At 47.9% G+C, this 18,138-nt stretch overlaps 3 protein-coding genes across 3 annotated transcripts; 1 reads left to right on the top strand and 2 right to left on the bottom strand.

Annotated features, from left to right (window-relative positions):
* On the top strand, positions 1 to 9,977 carry LOC128722785 (EF-hand domain-containing protein D2 homolog). Its single transcript, XM_053816465.1, has 3 exons — positions 1 to 577; positions 8,675 to 8,839; positions 8,918 to 9,977. The coding sequence occupies exons 1-3, from the start codon at positions 408 to 410 to the stop codon at positions 9,165 to 9,167; spliced, it is 585 nt and encodes a 194-aa protein (XP_053672440.1). The 5' UTR covers positions 1 to 407; the 3' UTR covers positions 9,168 to 9,977.
* A 131-nt stretch (positions 9,978 to 10,108) lies between these two features.
* LOC128727698 (zinc finger protein 583-like) lies at positions 10,109 to 12,556 on the bottom strand. The gene is made up of 2 exons (XM_053821637.1): positions 12,486 to 12,556; positions 10,109 to 12,419 (listed from the first exon to the last, which is right to left on the bottom strand). Exons 1-2 carry the CDS (start codon positions 12,554 to 12,556, stop codon positions 10,109 to 10,111), a joined length of 2,382 nt encoding a protein of 793 aa, XP_053677612.1.
* A 1,495-nt stretch (positions 12,557 to 14,051) lies between these two features.
* On the bottom strand, positions 14,052 to 17,610 carry LOC128726187 (uncharacterized). The gene is made up of 8 exons (XM_053819980.1): positions 17,457 to 17,610; positions 17,165 to 17,359; positions 16,092 to 16,318; positions 15,700 to 15,854; positions 15,182 to 15,570; positions 14,527 to 15,114; positions 14,294 to 14,464; positions 14,052 to 14,224 (listed from the first exon to the last, which is right to left on the bottom strand). Exons 1-8 carry the CDS (start codon positions 17,608 to 17,610, stop codon positions 14,052 to 14,054), a joined length of 2,052 nt encoding a protein of 683 aa, XP_053675955.1.
* Between the last annotated feature and the right edge of the window lie 528 nt (positions 17,611 to 18,138).

Below are 18,138 nucleotides of genomic sequence, written 5' to 3'. Positions count from 1 at the left end.
GTGAACGGACGTGCGTAGCAGCTGCGCTTCGTTAGCTTTTTGAAATACTCTGTAACGTAATCCTGTAATACTGTGTCGTCAATTAAGTGCAAAACTCAGGTATTTCTTCGTCGCGTGTTTGTAAACCTTCCCGTTCTGTTAATTTCACTCGACTGTGAAGGAACTAAAACACCTGCTACCAAACGTTCCAGCGCATCGTGTCTGTGTGTGAGCGTATTTTTTTTTCAAACATAACCGTCCGTTGAGACATCAGCTCCGAGAGGCTTTAACGGCGTCGAAGTCCTTGAGGACTTTGCTATTGATCTGCACGGAGCGCGAACTCGAGCACGGTGTCGTTTCTTCTCCGCGGCGTAGTACGTGCGGGTGTGTGTTTTTTGTGTTATCCTAGCACGCCGTAAACGTTCGACATGTCTGCCGATGCAGAGCTATCGTCCATTCTGAACCGCCGCCAGCAGATCAACGATGCACTCGACAACGGACAGGCGGTGAAGCCCACGTTTAAAGTGGTCAACATTTACACCGAGTTTCACGAGTTCTCGCGGAAGGAAATCAAGGACTACCAAGCCACCTTCAGCAAGTGAGTACGGTGCTGTCACGTGGGTGTGGGCGAGAGAGCACCAATGGGAACAGAAAGAGAGGCATGGCCGGAAAGGTTCATGGCCCATGCCAGATGTGGAGGTCATCTGTGCGACCGAGCAATGTTGGTCCCATGGTCGCCTGTTATCCTCTCTCGTCTCGGCAATGGCGGCGAGTCCCGTGGCAGGAGATTAGAGCACGCGAGCCTCCACGCAGAACTGGTTTGAGGCTCTGAGTCCGAGAGCAAGAGAGAACTTGGATTTGGGCTCAAAAGGATACGCTCGATGGCTCCGTAGTATTGTGTACAATCGGTGAATTCCTTTAGCAATCGAAGGCGCAAAACACTGAGAGCACACCGAGATGGGTGATGCACTTTTGGGGTGATGCATCGCTCTCGAGGCTCTTTTGGCTTGGCTCCGGAGAACTGCAGAGAAACTGCAACCGAAAGGCGTACAAAGCGTGGGCGCAAAACCGTTGAACACCGGATGCGGATCCTACGTACACGCACGCTAGAGCCCAGTCCAGGGATCATGAGACGTGTGATTATTGTTTTCGTTTCCGTTTCGCTGGTGCCGAGGGCACGCTTGGTGTTATTTACTGATTTGCCTCACGGTCTTCCATAATCAGCTCGATTCAACGTTCAGCAGGGAGATCGATGCATGATGTCGCAGTTCAAAGCCCCTATCTTCCCGATGACTCGTGACACGTCGAGTGCTGGAGGACAAAACCGTGGATTATTCTGCCCCTTTTTTTTTTGCACTGCCACTCCATGTGTCGTCCATCGTAACGGACGTTTTATTCCATGCCTCTTGTTTTCCACAACGTCAACCTAATAAAGTTTGCATACATCTGCATACGAATCTCTCTTTCACGTTGTGCGCATCGATTGCAAAAGGTTAACGACATGCACTAACGCACAATGAGGCAATCCCACCCGCGAGAGCTGCGTAGGAGACGCCAGTCACAATGTGCAGTGAACAATGTCATGTGAAAAATAGCCCACATTTTCTCGATCTCCTCGTGTAAGCGATGCAGATGCTGTAGCTGTGGAGCTGCTTACCGAAGGCTTGTCCTTGAACGCAGAAGGGCATGCAGAGAAATGGATTGCTGCGGAAAATCATGCTTAGTTACATAATTTCACCGAAAAAGGCAGCTCTTGCAAAGGCAAATTTAACGGTTTGGGATTCAGAACTAACTTTAAAGGTCTCTCTAACTGTGGAAAATGTCTCCATTACCAGATTTTTCCGCTTCGTAGCTAATTGTTTTCTCCACGCACATGATAACCTAGTGATCGTGCTGCCTCGCCAGAGGGCTGGAGCGTTTAATTTCAACACCTCGCGCTCGCGTCGCATGATCAACTCGTAACGCTCGATTGACGGTGATTAAACGCCATGACCACGAGATCGAGAGCCGCGGAAGCTGCTGTCTTCCCTTCATGATGCCCTTCTCCACGTGCCACGTTGATCGATGGTTCCGGTGAAACCTGACCCCACTGTCTGTTGGTGACAATTCACTCCATTTACGATCTGTGGTAGAGAGCGGGTGTGCCGTCTGTTCCAGGGCCAATTTCTGACCTTCAGCTAAATCCCCAGCCACCTGAGTAGGGGTCTATTCTGAGTGCTCACTAAACAACGCACGTTTGGGGATGAAACTACCCCAAACCAACCGACTGAACCGTTCCATTTTGCCTTCCGAAAACAGTTCTCGCACCGGAGAATTAATGACCGAACGGTAGTTCGAGATGGTTTAACTATCAGAGAGTAAACGGAGGTTCTATCATTTCGTTTTGGGGAAACCGTGTGACACCGAAACGATCGGAGCTGGGCTTCGTTAGGCAGGGGGCCTTTGGCTCAGTTTGAGGTGGAAGTATTTTTACTTCATCTCACACACTCCGGTACGCTTGGTTGTCATTTTCAGCTGGATGCTAATAAAGCAACGACGCGTTGATGAGAAGTTTGTTTTGTTCCGAACAAATTGTTTGCACTTAAAAAGAACCAACCTCGAGATAGGAGACGAGATGGACCGTTGTACGATAAGCGCAGAAGTTATCTCACGCCACGTTAGTTGACATGTCTTACAAACTCACGCACAATGCGTTTCATTGTGTTACATGAGCTAGCGAAGAGCAATCACAGGCAGCTGCATTCCAATGTGGCTTTGACAATTGTGTATTCGGAAATGCTAAGGGTTCACGCCCTAGGGCGTGTGGCGTAACGCCGATTTAAAAAAAACGATGAACTCTAGCGAAAAGAACCGTGCCCACCGGTTGCGACTGTTCTGACGATACAGAGATATGCCCTTTTTAGGAAACGCGCCCACCATCAGAACTCCTTGACCAACATTACAACATGCGATGGAACTCTGCAGAGATGGGGGCTTGGGCAATACACCGGTAGTGCGTGGCCCTGCGTCAAAGTTTGAAGTGTAACGTATTTCGCGCTTGAATTGCAACAAACCAGGCCTCCCTGCACTCGAAAGCCAATGCAGGGCGCCCAATATCTAGGGCACGTACTTGAAGTTTGGCCGGTTTGATACGGAACGCCGTGATACGTGATTCTTCGATGCGTAACCACTGCGGGGTGTTTGTTCGATGCAGTCCGCGTGTCGGGTGTTGTCTTCCCGTCATTTGAGACGCAATCGATTAACTAACTGATTGCGCATTGTGCAGAGCCATCGCACTGCCGTAGAATGTAGCCCTTCAAGGCATACACACGCATTGCGCAAACGCAAACCGCAAGCAACCCCCTCGGATATCATGGATGTGCTTCCAAGCACCCTCGATGAGTGGGATCAAATGATGTGACCTGACTGCAGCTTGCCATCTTCCATTCGAGCTCCACCTCCAAGGAAGTACGCGCGAAAACGTGAAACGGTAATCACGCATAGGTGTTCGCTGGGACAGAGATTTGGGCTCAATTTCAACAGGTGGATATCCAACTTTAGGACCAGCTGTGTCCTTGGGGACTAAACCTCGGTTGGAAGCCACACAACTGCCACACCTTGCGGGACAAACGTGCGGCTAAGCTCTAATCGAATTGAAAATTCAGTTGCGCGTCCGGAACGGAGCGATTCTTGACGGGTGTTCGATTCCCGGTCTGGGTCGCGACTTCGAACGTTATTGGCCGTGACTGGGCCGTTGCATAAGATGCACCAGGTCTACCGGGTGCTTAGCTACTCCCCGATGCAAACCAATCAGCTTCGGGTGGTGCCAAACACTTGCGGTTTAATGCCTGCCTTCCTGGGAGTATACTGTTACTGAGTGGTGGCGTGGATTTTCCCTTGGCGCGTGCTCCGAGCAAAGCGAATCTAATGATCTTCGATTCCACACACAAACAAAAGAGCTTACACGCCCCGTATGTAGGTCGGGAGGGGGCGAAGTGCAGTGGTTTAGTTTACTATCGATTTCCACCCCACACACACACACACACACACACACTGGATTGTAGTGCTAAGGAAGAGAAATTTTCCATCCTAGAAGGTCAGACGGTGAAAAGGGAGAGAAAGAAAAGTAAAACCACTCCACCGGCCGAGCGGCAATTTATGTGTGCATTAGCAGGTCAACTAGCTGTGGTAGTGTGTGGTACTAGCAGGTTGTATTACTGCTGCTGACCATTACGCGTTACGAGTAAAAAGAGATGAGAAAATGTGTGGGATAAATCACGCCGGCGCATCCGTTCCCTCGGACAACATAATTTCCCATTTTCGGGGTGGTCGGACGCATGCACTCGCATGAAAGTGAAATCGCACCGAACCGTGAGGGCGCCAAAATTGAAGAAACCCAAGGGAGGTAGCTCACCAGAGGGCTGATGGGCTATTAATTTCGGTGTCCGCATGTAGGATGGTGCCTTTCTTTGGTTAAAGCGCATCCAAACGGGGGGCAGAAGACTCAACCGACGAGTGATTACTCCAAATACGGGGCCATATAAGATGCTGCAACGGTTTTCCCATCTTGTGCTCGCTGAGCTAAGACGTTAGGAGCATTAGGGCGGTATCCCTTAGCTCGCATGGGACGCCAACGAAGCACGCCATCGGTGCCTAATGACGATTTCACGAGGCTTGGGGGTTTTCAGACTGAACCAAGCACGGTAGGAGACAAATTTTAACAATTCAACGATGAGATACGTTATTCAACACACGGGAGAAGATCGATAAGGTTGGCTGGAGAAATGATCAAAGGTTCATTAGCTCCGTTCTGGTGTGGTTACTAAGAAGTAACCGTTAGTCAGCCGGTTTCTTGCGATACGTCGTATCGTTTCTATGACTGCTTCTCAATCAACACGTAAGCTTTTTTTGTTTACTGAACGCAGTAGGAATGGGATGTGAAATAAACATTCGCATTCGTTTGCATACGTGAGTCATACCCGCGCTACAGTAGTAGCTCGATTGCAAGCGGCAAAAGGAAGCGCGATATTCAAATCGGTAGTAGTAGAGCCGTTTAAATTGCCAAACAACCGCAACTGGCGGACCATAACCCTTTGCTAGAGTTGTTATCAAACGCCAAGGCAGCCAATTGCTGGTGACTCTTGCTTGCCTACTGTATCATGCTATAGGGAAGGATCTGTTTGTGATGCAAGTACGCCAATAAGGGCGAAAACAGCGTAATTGTCGGGCGAAACGAGGAACTTGGCGTTGAATCATCGGACTGTGGCGAACAGAAGGAAACGCAAATCGACAGAGGAGTCGGTCGTAAAGGCGGTGGTCGATGGAAATCACCCTCCTGGCGCCCAGCAGTCCTCAAGGATGGGGTTTCTGCATGAAAACGAGCCACGTCGTGTGCCTTTGTCTCGTCTAGAGCTCGTGGCCAGCTTGCGAATTATGGGTATGGAGCGATAAAATCATAAAATAATCAACTCGTTCCAACTGCCGGCGATGTTTCCGTCGTTGTTGAGCCGCTATTATTTCATTGTCGCAACTCAACCCCCCGATTGCGTGAGTCAACCTCGTATGGTTCATCTCATCCAACTCACCCCCATTGGTGCGTCCAATGCTATCCTGGATCCTCGATCGCTCGAGAGCCGTTAAAAAACGGCTCATTCGACATTTGAACACGCGCACACTGGACGTTATATTTGGCGGTTCTGGTGTGGCGTAACAGGCTGAAACCGGCCCCCACCGATCGCTTCCGTATGTCCGTAACTTTGCAGGTCGAGACGCGAGAATGGATAACACTTCCACGAACCGGTTGTGCCAGTCAATCAGCATCAGGCACCAGGGTGTTTGTTGTGTCGCATCGTGCTTGCTAGTCGGCACACGATCCCTCCGCAGCATAGAGCATGGAGATTTGCACATTGTGTAACGCCAGAAAACGAAAAAGCGGACCACTCTCTGATCGTAACACGCGCGCGGGTGTTGCTGATCGACTCGCAGGAACATGCTCGCCATTTTGATCCGCCATTTAATGCAAGGGCTCAACATCGTGGCGTTCCTTTCTCCGGAACGGACGGTTCCATTGGCTTCATTGGGCGTGGGATCCGGTTCCGTTTTGGGTCGCTTGTCGCTTGTTTGAACAAATGGTGGTTTAGGCTGTTTCCTGTCGTCGGGTATACACGAGCACTGGTCTATCAACCCTCCAAGAAGGGTCGCTTTGGGTCAGCGTAAGTTTAACCGCGTCGGTTCATGATTAGATATGCATGTTCTTCGCATGGTGCAGCACGTACAAGCTTCACCACGGTTGCACTGCAATGCAGTGGCCGTTTTGTCGTTGGTTTCTTCCTGTACATAATGCTTCTCGAACGGCCTAAGTCTCGTGACTACAACGTTGCCGTCTGTCTGTCTCGATACGCACGTATTTCTACGACACACAAGGGAGTGCTTTTTCTGACGGCCAGAAACTGCAAGGCAATATTCAAATTGATCACCCTATTTGTTACCCTTCCGGAAGACCGCTTCGGGGACAATTATTCAATCGTCGTCCCAAACGACGCCCCAACCGGTCGGTAATCGACCGATCGATCATCAACTGAAGTCTGCTGGAGGACTCCTTTGCCATACGGCATACCAATTATGAAACCAACTGGACGAATCGCAAACCCCAAACGGACGCTACTACGTGTCAGGTCAGGCGATTAGTGCGCGATGGTGAGATTTTTAGGGAATACCAACGCGACCATCCCCGCTACGCCGTTAGGGGTTATTTAGTATTAATGTCATGCCTATTTCCGCTCACCCATCTCTCCCTTTCACCGACCACAGAGGGCTTCGGATCGATGCATCGATCAGTTTCCAAATTGAAATTCCCAAGCCCCTTCGCTGGGGAGTAAACATAGTCGTCGTTAGTGTTATGAAGTCAAGATTTGCGTGCGTGCTCTGCGCCGTCATCACTGTGTGAAAGTTGCACACGAGACACGAGGGCTAGCCCGTGGTGGGTCGACTCATCACCCCAACAATGGTAGAGCTGCAGCTGTACGAACCTCGGGGGGAGGTCGGAATTCGGTTTCAAATTGGAATTGCCATTTTCCGTTCCCTACCGTAGGGAAGTGTGTGACTTTTGATCGGTCGTTCGATCGGAAGCGGATCACATAAGCGTTTAGCAACGCTTTTACCGCATAGTGGGAACGTGCCTTATGTGACCGTTAAATTGGACCCGTTGGAGTTCGAAGTGGCTTTTGGATGAAACGATGGCGACGTTGGCGCATCCAATCGATCATCAATCGATTTGGGGGTCGAAAGGGGCCAAATTAGTGGTTCATTTTCATGGAGAACCATTACCAGAGCCCCTTCACTCTTTTAGAAGATAAACTCGTTCAGAAATTTGCCATTATCTGCCTTAAGCGCTTGGGAGACATTTCAACGGCCCTAGAAGCCCTCGGAATCCCAGTTCGTAAAGAATTCCCAACTATAAAGCATCGCTGTAAAGTCAAGAAAACTCGCCCGATCGTGCACGCTACTCTAAATCGGCGCAGTTTAAGCTACCCTATCGAGGCCAGGCTCCTTCCGATTCGGTCACATGATCAATGGACGGCTTGAAGCTCAGTATGGGTCGCATTCCCGCGTACATGTCGCTGAAGTGACCAACCGTGAAGGAGGAACTGCGCTTGGTAGCTGTCCCTGGTTGATGCCAAGCGGAGAACGATGCGGGTGTACATGAGCAGCTCAGGAAGTTGTTCAGCCGCAGTTCCGCTAAGGGCTGTGACCAGCGAATGACAAACGACTCGCCGATGCATAGACCTTTTGGTTGTCTGATGTTGGAGAGTTCGATAGCGCCCAAAACCAACAAGGCGGCAGGGCTTGAAAAGTCCGTTTGAAATCAGTCCAAGGTCTCCGTGGCGATTGTACACCGCCCAATTGTGATTTCGATCGCGACAACTGGCGACAACTCCGACCGAAATGAAACAGGTTTCCGAAGTCGAACGTTGACTTTTCCCGCGATATCAATCTGCTCGAATGAGGGAATTCTTGGCGCGTGTGCTTGTTTGCTAGGGATTTCACCGCAACGCGCATTCATACGTCCCATAACAGGTTACGAAGTATCGAGTGAGTGACACATAGTCTCTCGCTTTCCGTGGCCTTGCGTCAAGGTGCCTTACGCGAGACATACTTGTTCTACTGGCGAGTCCTGACTCATCACGAAGAGGCGATAAAAGCTCAGGTAAATGCCACCGATTTATGACCCATTCACTCATCATCTTAACTGAATGGTGACACCAGCGTCCGTCGTTAGTAGTGTGGACTTGTTTTCCATATGCGCAATAAACAACCGCACCGAGACGCACGCAAACTTGCGATATGAGCGCCATTCCGCGGCCGTTTCACGGTTGATTAGAGCACACTGAACAAGGGGTTGCATGTAAAATAATAAACAACATGAGTTCGAGCAGGAATCCGTAGGGGAGTAAGAAACAAAACCAGAGGCTAACATTCTGTCACAATGTACATTGTGTTACTGTACTCGAGGTGTGCCCATTTGGGGCCAACGGTTGAAATTAATATTCCAAACTCGCTGTCATCGACGGTTTATGCATTACATTGAACGATAGTCGTCGTTAGTCGGAACGTTGTTCATCGAATGACCGTTGGGATTCAAATTATAAAGGATTGTTTCAAACGAGACATCAAGAGCTAACCTCATTTTTTATCGCTCCATTGAATACGCCACCAGGTACGATGTTGGCAACGACGGATATCTCGATTTGGCTGAGCTGAAGATCATGATGGAGAAGCTGGGTGCTCCACAGACGCACCTCGGCCTTAAGGGCATGATCGCAGAAGTGGACGAGGACAAAGATGGAAAAATTTCCTTCCGCGAGTTTCTGTTGATCTACCGGTAAGTGGCGCCACGTGTAAACCGTTGCAGACGAGCTTCTGTAATCAATTCGCCCCCAAACACGTTTTTTATCAACAGGAAAGCACGTGCGGGGGAGCTCATTTCCGATTCCGGACTCGGACAACTGGCGCGTCTGACGGAGATCAACGTGGATGAAGTCGGTGTCGAAGGTGCGAAGACGTTTTTCGAGGCAAAGATCGAGCAGCAGTTGCGGACGAACAAATTCCATGATGAAATTCGACAGGAACAGGAAGAACGACGTCGCATGGAGGAGGAACGCATTCTGCGACGGCAGCAGTTCCAGCAACGGGCAGCTGTGTTCCAGTAATCTGCACCGATTCGCTCGAAAAGCTGATCCATTTAATCCATTTGATGTTTTAAAGAGTTGTATAAAGGAATATAGTTTATCGAAGACAAGGATTAGCTTACGAGCATCCTGCAGTATCATTTTAGGGGTGAATGTTATAGGAAGCTTCTGATAGCATCTGACAAAGGTATTGCTTTAACTATAGCTACCCGCACCAACACAGTAGAGTGTGTGTTTTCACCGCTGGTAGTCTGTTTTAGATTTAGATTACCGCCAACATCACAGTGTCATATTTCTGGAGTTTAAGAGTCACATTTTTAATCACAAGCACTTCTTCTGCTTACCTAAATATGCAGATATATGCTTTCCATAAATGTCCCATAGAGATCCTGAATGAAATTAGAACATTAGAGAGAACGTTAGTGAATGTGAACAAGCTATTGCAGCTCAACCGAGGCAGGATGTTAAAAGAAGGACCATAAACCAAACTGATTACGAGAGGATTTGAAATTGTTCGCGATGTTCTCGCTTGACTCACCTCGAGTGGCAACCTAGAATAGTAGAGATAGCGAGTAGCTCGAATGAAACTACTAGAAGACAGATTCTACATATAGCTATTGCAAGCTGCAACTAGGAAGGACTCATACAGATGTTGCGCGGTCGTGAACCAATCTCAGATGAATGATATATTTTTGATAATAAGGAGAATTTGTGGAAATTGTGTGGCAGAATGTTGGTTCTAGGTTTGCGAAATAGTACGCACGAGAACGTATTACAGGCGTGTTTTAAATGTTTAACCTGTTAATAAATAATTCTTGAGCAAGAGCAAAGTTAAAAGGTAGTTCAGGGAATTTCTTTCCATAAATATCCGAAAATTGCATTCAAACGCATGTGTTGATTTTGTAACATGTTTCATTGGTTTATTCTTCTCGTGGCACAAGAGCGAACCTCCTTCATGTTGACTAACATGCAGGGGTCGTCGAATCGTACAGACGTGAGTGCCGACAGCGGGTCATATCGGCCTTCAGGGCGTATTCGTGGCTACATGTGGTGCACTGGTACGGTTTAATCTTCATGTGGATAGATCGCACGTGCTGGCTAAGGCCTCCTTTTCGCTTAAATACTTTTGAACATAGCATGCACCCGTACTGGCGTAGTTCCGAGTGCGTCAGACGATGCTGCCACAGGTTGGATCGGCCGGAGAAACGCTTCCCGCACGTTTCGCAGATGTACGCCTTCAATCCGGTGTGGATCGGTTCATGCACCTTCAAGCTGTTGTACGACTGGAACACCTTGTAACAGGTCGAGCACACGTACAGCAATCGTTCTGCGACGGTATTGGGGGATGACGTTATAACCGTATCAGAGCCGTCACTGCATTCAGCATGATTTTGATCCTGGGAAGGACCCTCTACGCGACCGTCCTCCATGATGGCGGTGTTACCCCCGTTGGAACAGGGAGAGATCTGTATGTGCTTCTTTAAATCGTACAATTTGTCGAAGATTTTAAAACAAACACCGCACTTGTGATTCCATTGATCTTGTGGTCGGTGGGAGTTTAAATGACGACGTAAATTTGATGCATTTGAATACGTCCGGTCACACATGGAACATGGGTACTTAGTAATAACAACCTCCTCTTGATTCGGCGTACATTCACTACCAGATATTGCACCATGTTGCCTTAGCTTTTCTAAAACTGCTTTCAGTTCAAATCGTTTACGTTTCATGGCCCGTTTCAGACAGAAACACACATGAGCTCGTAGCCTTTGCCAAGATGGAAATTTTTGTGGACAAAACCGACAGCCAGTGGACAATTTTCGGCGTCCGGGACATTCTAGCTCTCGATGGGCCAATAGACGACGCTGCCGATGAAACGTTATATCGCAGCACGAACACGTCCAACGTGTTTTTTTCTTTTTCGAGGTCGATTGGTCCTTCTTCGCTGCAGGTACGTTCGTAGTTTCAATCCTTTGCTCGGTGACGACAATCATATTGTGAAAAATTTCGTCCTTATTGTCATCCGCTTGTATTGGTAGCTTGGTGTAGCTGTGCTCTTCGAGCGTATTCAGATAAACGAGTTTGTCAGGGAGATAATATTCTTGGTCTAGATCTGTTTCTAGCTCGGTTGTGTTTTCTACTTTAAGACTCCCCACAAATTGTTCCGTACTAGCGCTGTAAGACGAAACAGATGGAAGCGGCTCGGATGTACTTGTCGTTGTAACCGATGGCAACGTGATCTCATACGGTTGCACTTCTGTTACTGTAGTGCTAGTAATGTCAACGATGGGGGGATACAGATTGACTATCTCGAGTATTTCACAATTTTTGGAGGATTCCCGATTTTGTTGCTTCATCAATGGAGAGGATGTCGATCTATTCGAGAGATCTTGACCCATATTTTTGAATAAATAAAATCTGTTTGGATCGGTACCAAAAGCCTGATTTTTAATAATCATGGTTCCTTCAACCGCTTCCGAGGCAAGGCATTCCTTTTGACGAACTCCATTGATAGCGTATTCAATTTTTTCTTCCTTAATATTTATACTTGTGATCGGTTCTTGTTTGATGTTCATGGATTTGGCAGATGTCGTTTCAGGGTGGCTTCTAGCTACTGGTAATTGTTTGGACAACGTACTAACACTTTGTAACGCAAATCGGTGTTCCAAATCAGATTGTGCCCGAAGCACGTTATCACTAAATTTGGAGAACCCATTTACGACTTTCGAACAGTTCAGACAAATTTTTCCAGGCAAATTTGGTAGATCAAGATTTACAAATGGAAGATATTTTCTCACTACGTCTAAGGATTGCACAAGGTCAGTGAGAAGATTATCCTCGGATCGGCTGAATACCACCCCGCAGATCCGACACGTAATCTCTACCAGCTGAATATAGTCGCTGTCAACTCCAATTTCTTCACCACAATCCGAAGAAGCGATGGGACACAGCGTTGCATTGGCCGATATATTATCGAAGTCATAGGTCATAGGAAGGTAGTCTTCATTGCGTACAATTGGACGCTCTTCCTCGGACCAGACGGTTTCATATGGTAGTGGTTCAGTTAGGTCACCAGCATGAACTTTTGAGGCGAGTGTACGCACCGAAGGAATAGCAAAGGGTAACAGTATTTTCCGGAATGGACAGTCCTTGAAGTCACTAGCGACGAAGTGTCTGCTGCATATCGCACTCCATTTGGTTGGACGCCAGTTCTCCGCTCGGCCTGTAAACAGTATCCACTGTTTGAGCAATTCCATATTTTTAAGCGGGAATCTATAAAAATGAAAAATGTGGGATGACGATCAATCGTTTGGAGAGTAGATAGGTGGAAAAACCTACCTGTGGAACGAAACATCTTCACTGTGCGTGTACTTTAAATTACAATCTAGTATAACACATGATGCAGGCATCGTAGTTTTGTTCTAGCATTTAGATTAACCCATGCAATCACTACAAATACGGTACTTATTGCAAAAGTAAATCCTGTTTTTGGTACATAGCTACACAGAAGATCAGTCAATTTATTTTCGACAACGTAATATATATTTATTTATATTTAATCAGCAGAATAGCTTTAACTTGTTTACAACTTTCATCAACAATACGAATCACAACAAAGAGCAACACGCACTGGTTGACATATGAAACGTCAGTGGATGCAGCGACACGTGTGGGCTTGAATTTCGCATTCGTAAAACACGTGGCCGTTGGAAATTTCTTGAAGTTAACTTTGAAATAGAAATTCAGCTAAGCTGCAAAACATATTTCAGAGGGTAAGGAACACTTTATTTCAATTATTTTTTCGTACAGAAGTACACCAATCCAATGAATAATGAATATACATTTGTAGAGGTATTTTACAATTTTGTGAAGAAACGATAGTGCTTCTGACCCACTCGCATATAGCATTTTAATATTGCCGTTGAGGAAGTGAACGCACTTCCAGAATCTAACAAAATGAATAATAGTAAATTTCAATCACTGCGCTGTACTTTGACTGGTTGGCTTCTACACTTTCTCGTCGCTTCATCGTTCGCTCGTCTAACAAACGCTATAGGCTCTGATACATTCGTCAAAAGGTTCAAAACTTTGCAAACTAGCACATGCATTGCACCAAGCTACGGGCTGCAAAATATATCACTGTGATACTCTCTGTTTAATCCTTTGCTATCCTATTCTAGGCAGGCCTTAGGCTGCTGACTACTAGGAGTGGGCCGCAAAAACGGAACTAAAACGTAAAACCTATCTAATTTGGTTGAAGGCCGCACAAGTTAGGCTCAAAATTCCATAAAAACGCGTGTCTCTCTGGGAGCTTTGCTATCGCTAAAACGTACGCATTAAATGACCTGCTTCGCAAGCAAAAACGATAGCCCGATTGTTTCCATTCAATGTGTGACGCTATTATGCTCTTTTTATGTTTTACAGATTAATTGACGGTCCACCAACATCTTGCACATGCTCAATATTATTGTTGACGGGCTCTCAAACAGCCATGCGATAAATAGACTCCTTGCAAAGAGAAAAACTACGCTACCATCTATCGAGCTGTAATGGCCGGAGAGGCGCCGGTTTTGATTTCATTTGGTTGTTTTATCACATTCATACAATTGTGGTCCTCTCACCGAAGGACGGCAAGGAACCAGGATGGATGGAAATTACACTTCTTACACAAAACATACACACACATCCAGATAGATACGTGCGAGAAAAACGCTGGAATCACATCCTTCGATAGAAACAGAAAGAGAGATAGAAAGAGACATAACACGGATTTCACAGGCGATGTCCTTCTTTGACTCATACGATCACACCACAGTTTGCAGTGCGCCTGTCGATCCATCAGTCGGTCCACTCCTCGACAGTGTCTTCGTCCTCGAAGAGTTCGCTGTCCGTGGAATCCGACTGTCAGCTGTGGCCAGCGATGCGCGCTTGGATGATAGTGCCCTTTGGTGGTCGTGGAACGCGAATCGATGTTGCCTTGGACGAGGATACACTGGTGATGAGAGTCGTCTGGCCACTGCTGGGCCGATCTAGACACAGGCAGCACCAGGTGTCACATCGAATGAACAGAAACAGACCTGTGGAGGACAATCGGAAGTCTTTAAGGAGTAGTGCAAGTGATGAGTGACACTTACTGAGACACTTACCTGCCAGAAACCACAGGAGTAAAGCAGGCCATGACTGGGCGAATGATGCCGAGAAGAGGATGAACGAAGCCAGCACAGTAACGACACAGGTCATCATGGCGGGTGTTGATGAGGAGTTCGTTTGGTCGTACCTCGGAAAGAGCAGCAGAATGGTGGCGGGAATGAACACCACTGGGGGATTCGAAAAAGTGCGGTTAGAACGTGATACATAGGATGTGGACCCGTCGACATACCGTTCACTCCCGCAATGATCATGATGGTGTCCCACAGCATAAGCCCTGTGGCGGTGATGACACTCCCAAGCATGATTAGTACGATGAAAATGATCGCCAAGTACCAACTGTTCGCCGTCGGGAGTCTAAGTGAGTCACCGACCGAACTGTAGCCTGCCGTCGAAACAGTCACCTTCTGCCGGTACTCGTCCACGATGGCGTCAATATCCGTGGAGCTGTCCTCACTGTCCATATTTTCTGGTTTCGCCAGCGCGATGCACTCGATGTCTGAGATTTGATCTGACAGAACCGTCGATTCGATGTTCGGTGGAGTATGTGGTGGACCCTTCGGTGAGGACGGTTCACCCAATAGTAACCACTCACGTTCGTGTTCTTCCCGGTTGAATCCGTGCGAGGTTGACACTGTTCCACGATTTCCCGAGAGCACGTGGTGTGCTAGAGCTGTCGTAGAGGCGTAGAATCGAGGTGTCTTGAAGCACCAGAGACTTCTTCGGCTCGATCGCAACCCGTTACTGGAGTTCACCGGAGCATTAGATGTAGTCGTAGGTTTGCCAGTGTTTAAACGACTGTATGCGAGGCTGGACTCATCTGCAACGATACCATTCGATTAGGCTCTAGTCCCAGAGAAGAGGTTATTTCTGCATCATGATCTTACTTTGTTGCTCCAGATAGTGAGGCCGAAAAGGCAGATAAAGGAAGTGAAAGGACCTCAGAAGCGTGGCCAGAATGTTACTAGCTGCCAGGATGTAGGTGAGGTTCTCCAGCGGACAAGCGAAGGCCAGCATGGCACACAAGCTGCCACCGGTGAAGATGGTCAACGTTGGACTACCACTGTCCCGATTCTCGTATCCAATCTGTTTGGCTAAAATGCGCCAGTCCGACGTAGTCAACTGCACGATCTGAGTGTACATTTCGGGGAACAGTTCCAGCAGCGCACCGGAGCAGGTGAGAACGAGCAGACAGGCAACGGCCGGGATCAGTTTGTGAAAGTCCTTCAGCTCCAGGATGGAGAGAATCGGAACCGCCTCGTAGTCGTGGCTGGAGCTGTCAGTGAAGTGACAAGATGACGAGGCGTTCACGGTTAATTGAAATCAACGGCACGAACACGTCTCAATCTGCTGTGCCACAAATTTATCGCCCGACCGGAGCGCAGACATCGAAATCGGTACTAACCTGAATTTTATCAGCATCGTTAAGCACGCACCGACTAGCTCGCTCGATAGTAAAACTAGCAGGATAACGACCAATCCCAGGAGACGTTTGATGTAATTACCGTTTAGTAAATCGTTCGAGTAAGTGAACGTCGACAGGGCCGTCCCGGAGAGGAGCTGCAGGTTGGTGTAACAGACCAAACCCAAGCGTTTTTCCACAGGTCAGTTAGAGTGGGAAGAGGCAGCGAAACGAAAACTTCATTAGCTTTCCCGAGCTGATAACGGCCACGGTGCGGAAAAAGGTCCGCTCGGTTGAGAAAATATTTATCGTTGAGGCATTGCGCAGTTGGGTGGGTGTGTAGAGAGGTTGGGAAAAAGAGACCTATCGAGGGGGAAGGAAAGGGATTTGCTTACCCCAACTACTCCCTTTGGAAGGATCGGTTCGGTGCGGAACAGAGCCAGGTTGCCCCGCAGGCTTGTGATGATGACAACGAGCGAACCGACGAGCAGCACTCCGGCCATCATGAGAAAGCCAAAGATTCTGGTGTTCTCCAGTCCGAGCATGAACATTCCGGTGACGATGAAGATGACTACGACGCCGATGACGTCGGGCCACGGCTCGTTGGCTGGTGAGTTTCGTCCTGAGGGCGACAAAATACGAGAACCGCTATTGTCTATTGTAGAAACGTCTCAATTCTTCGCCACTCACAGATCATCACCAATCCTTTCTGCACCATTTAAATTGAATATATGATGCTCATGCTTTGAAACCCTTGTTACCACCATCAAAAGGATAGCAGTAAAGATGTTGAAGTAACACTTTGGCCGAGAGCTTTTCCTGCTTTGCCTACTCACTCTACACGGGGTCAAGAAAAGGGTTAATTGAAAATTGTCTCTCTGATTCCAAATGAGCTTTTGACGGTCTTAAAAGGTAAGGACTCGACCCTTGTTGATTAGAATGGAAGTGACAAGAAGGAAAGCTCCTTCTTCACAATTAATTGCCTCACTCGTGTCAAGTGTTCGCTGCCATTTTTTTACCTAGGGAATTTTCCGAGGCTACGAGCCGTCATATTTGCTGGTATGCTTTCGTTTCCATGGAAACGCACAACTACTCGACCGCAACAGTGGCCAATGCCTCCCAGGGAACGGTTGCTTGCTTCCAGATTGCTCGTGCTCGTGAAGATCATAAAACAATTTTCCGGCTTTCATAACTCATCTCATCTTCAAGATTTTCTCCGCGAAACAACACGTCAAGGGTGGGAGAATGAAAAATGTGTTCCCGCCCGCCTTCTCGCAACATACCAGCAATTTCATTACATCGTAATCATTGTTAAAATGGCATTAAATCGAGGCTCACACGAGCTTTTCAATGGCACCCTCGTGGAAAGCGGCTCACTTGGCTTGGAGGCAATTTATCTTGGGTAACTTTCCCCGCCCGGCAGTTCGCACGCTGTGGATATGATTTTGACAGGCGCAAGGACACTTACCTAAAATATACATCCTCGCCAATCCACCGGTCATGGCGTCGAGCGAAGAGCTTAGCGTTCGCACCAGAACCGCACAGGCGGAAAACAGGGCCAATATGTCCATCCACTTGGCGAGGAACAGGCAGAAGAAGTCGACCCGGTGAGTGGTGCGGATGTAGGAGATCTGCAGCGATTTGACGCCAGATTTGCAGGCTCCTGGGAATAGGCACGGAAGGACACGATAAGAGCCTCCTTACACGCACACAGGCGCTTTCTGGTTTGTTGGTTGTACACTTCAACCGGTGCTACTTACCGGCGAATGCGGCGTAGAGGGCAGCCAGACCCATGCCTATCATAGAACCAGGCCCACCGGCTTCATTGTACGCTATCAAATGCGTCAGGATCAGGGTGCCTACCATCCAACGACTCCCAGTGCCACTTACCACGCACTCGAACACATTCGCCATCGAAGGACCGTTCTGTGGGAAAAGAGAACGAAAGATATGGATTTCTTTTTACTTCAACGCTTTTCCAGAATTCGCCTGATGCCAATGTGCGTTAAAAGACGACCGCATACGTTCTGTTAATCGCGAAACGAGCAGGATCGCTTTACTGAACACACACGTCCTCGTGGGGCATTTGTTTGATGTACATCAGTGCCGACGTTTGCTGGAATATGTTAATTTTGCGAAGCATCTTGGCGCCATGGTATCAAATATCAACTCGATAGAAGTGCAGGACGTCGTTGAGTGATGGCTGATGTGAAACGATCGAACCGATGTTGATTAACTGTAGAGTGCTTGAAAGTGTATGGCATCTCCAATGCTTCATACCTTGGGGAACTGGCTTCAAAAGATCGATTTAGGGACCAGCTCCCAAAATCCGGAGCTCAAAATGCACGAAAATCGAGTCATCCTGTTACGAATACCCCGAATAGCGCGAATAGAAAGCGATCGATTTCGCTACATGCGACCGAAACATGCAAAACAGCCTTT

Source organism: Anopheles nili, chromosome 3, assembly GCF_943737925.1.
Source record: "Anopheles nili chromosome 3, idAnoNiliSN_F5_01, whole genome shotgun sequence".
NCBI classification, from domain to species: Eukaryota; Metazoa; Arthropoda; class Insecta; order Diptera; family Culicidae; genus Anopheles; species Anopheles nili.
Note: the sequence above shows the minus strand (reverse complement) of the source record. Positions and strands in the feature narration are given on the sequence as shown.

Bases quoted from the DNA above. Each gene is read 5' to 3' on its own strand.
- LOC128722785 (XM_053816465.1), top strand. From the start codon at position 408: ATGTCTGCCGATGCAGAGCTATCGTCCATTCTGAACCGCCGCCAGCAG. The intron at 578-8,674 runs GTGAGTACGGTG...ATACGCCACCAG, and splicing joins TACCAAGCCACCTTCAGCAA to GTACGATGTTGGCAACGACG. The intron at 8,840-8,917 runs GTAAGTGGCGCC...TTTTATCAACAG, and splicing joins GAGTTTCTGTTGATCTACCG to GAAAGCACGTGCGGGGGAGC.
- LOC128727698 (XM_053821637.1), bottom strand. From the start codon at position 12,556: ATGCCTGCATCATGTGTTATACTAGATTGTAATTTAAAGTACACGCAC. The intron at 12,420-12,485 runs GTAGGTTTTTCC...TCATTTTTATAG, and splicing joins GAAGATGTTTCGTTCCACAG to ATTCCCGCTTAAAAATATGG.
- LOC128726187 (XM_053819980.1), bottom strand. From the start codon at position 17,610: ATGGCGAATGTGTTCGAGTGCGTGGTAAGTGGCACTGGGAGTCGTTGG. The intron at 17,360-17,456 runs GTAAGTAGCACC...GCCTATTCCCAG, and splicing joins CCTCTACGCCGCATTCGCCG to GAGCCTGCAAATCTGGCGTC. The intron at 14,225-14,293 runs GTAAGTGTCTCA...TGTCCTCCACAG, and splicing joins ACTCCTGTGGTTTCTGGCAG to GTCTGTTTCTGTTCATTCGA.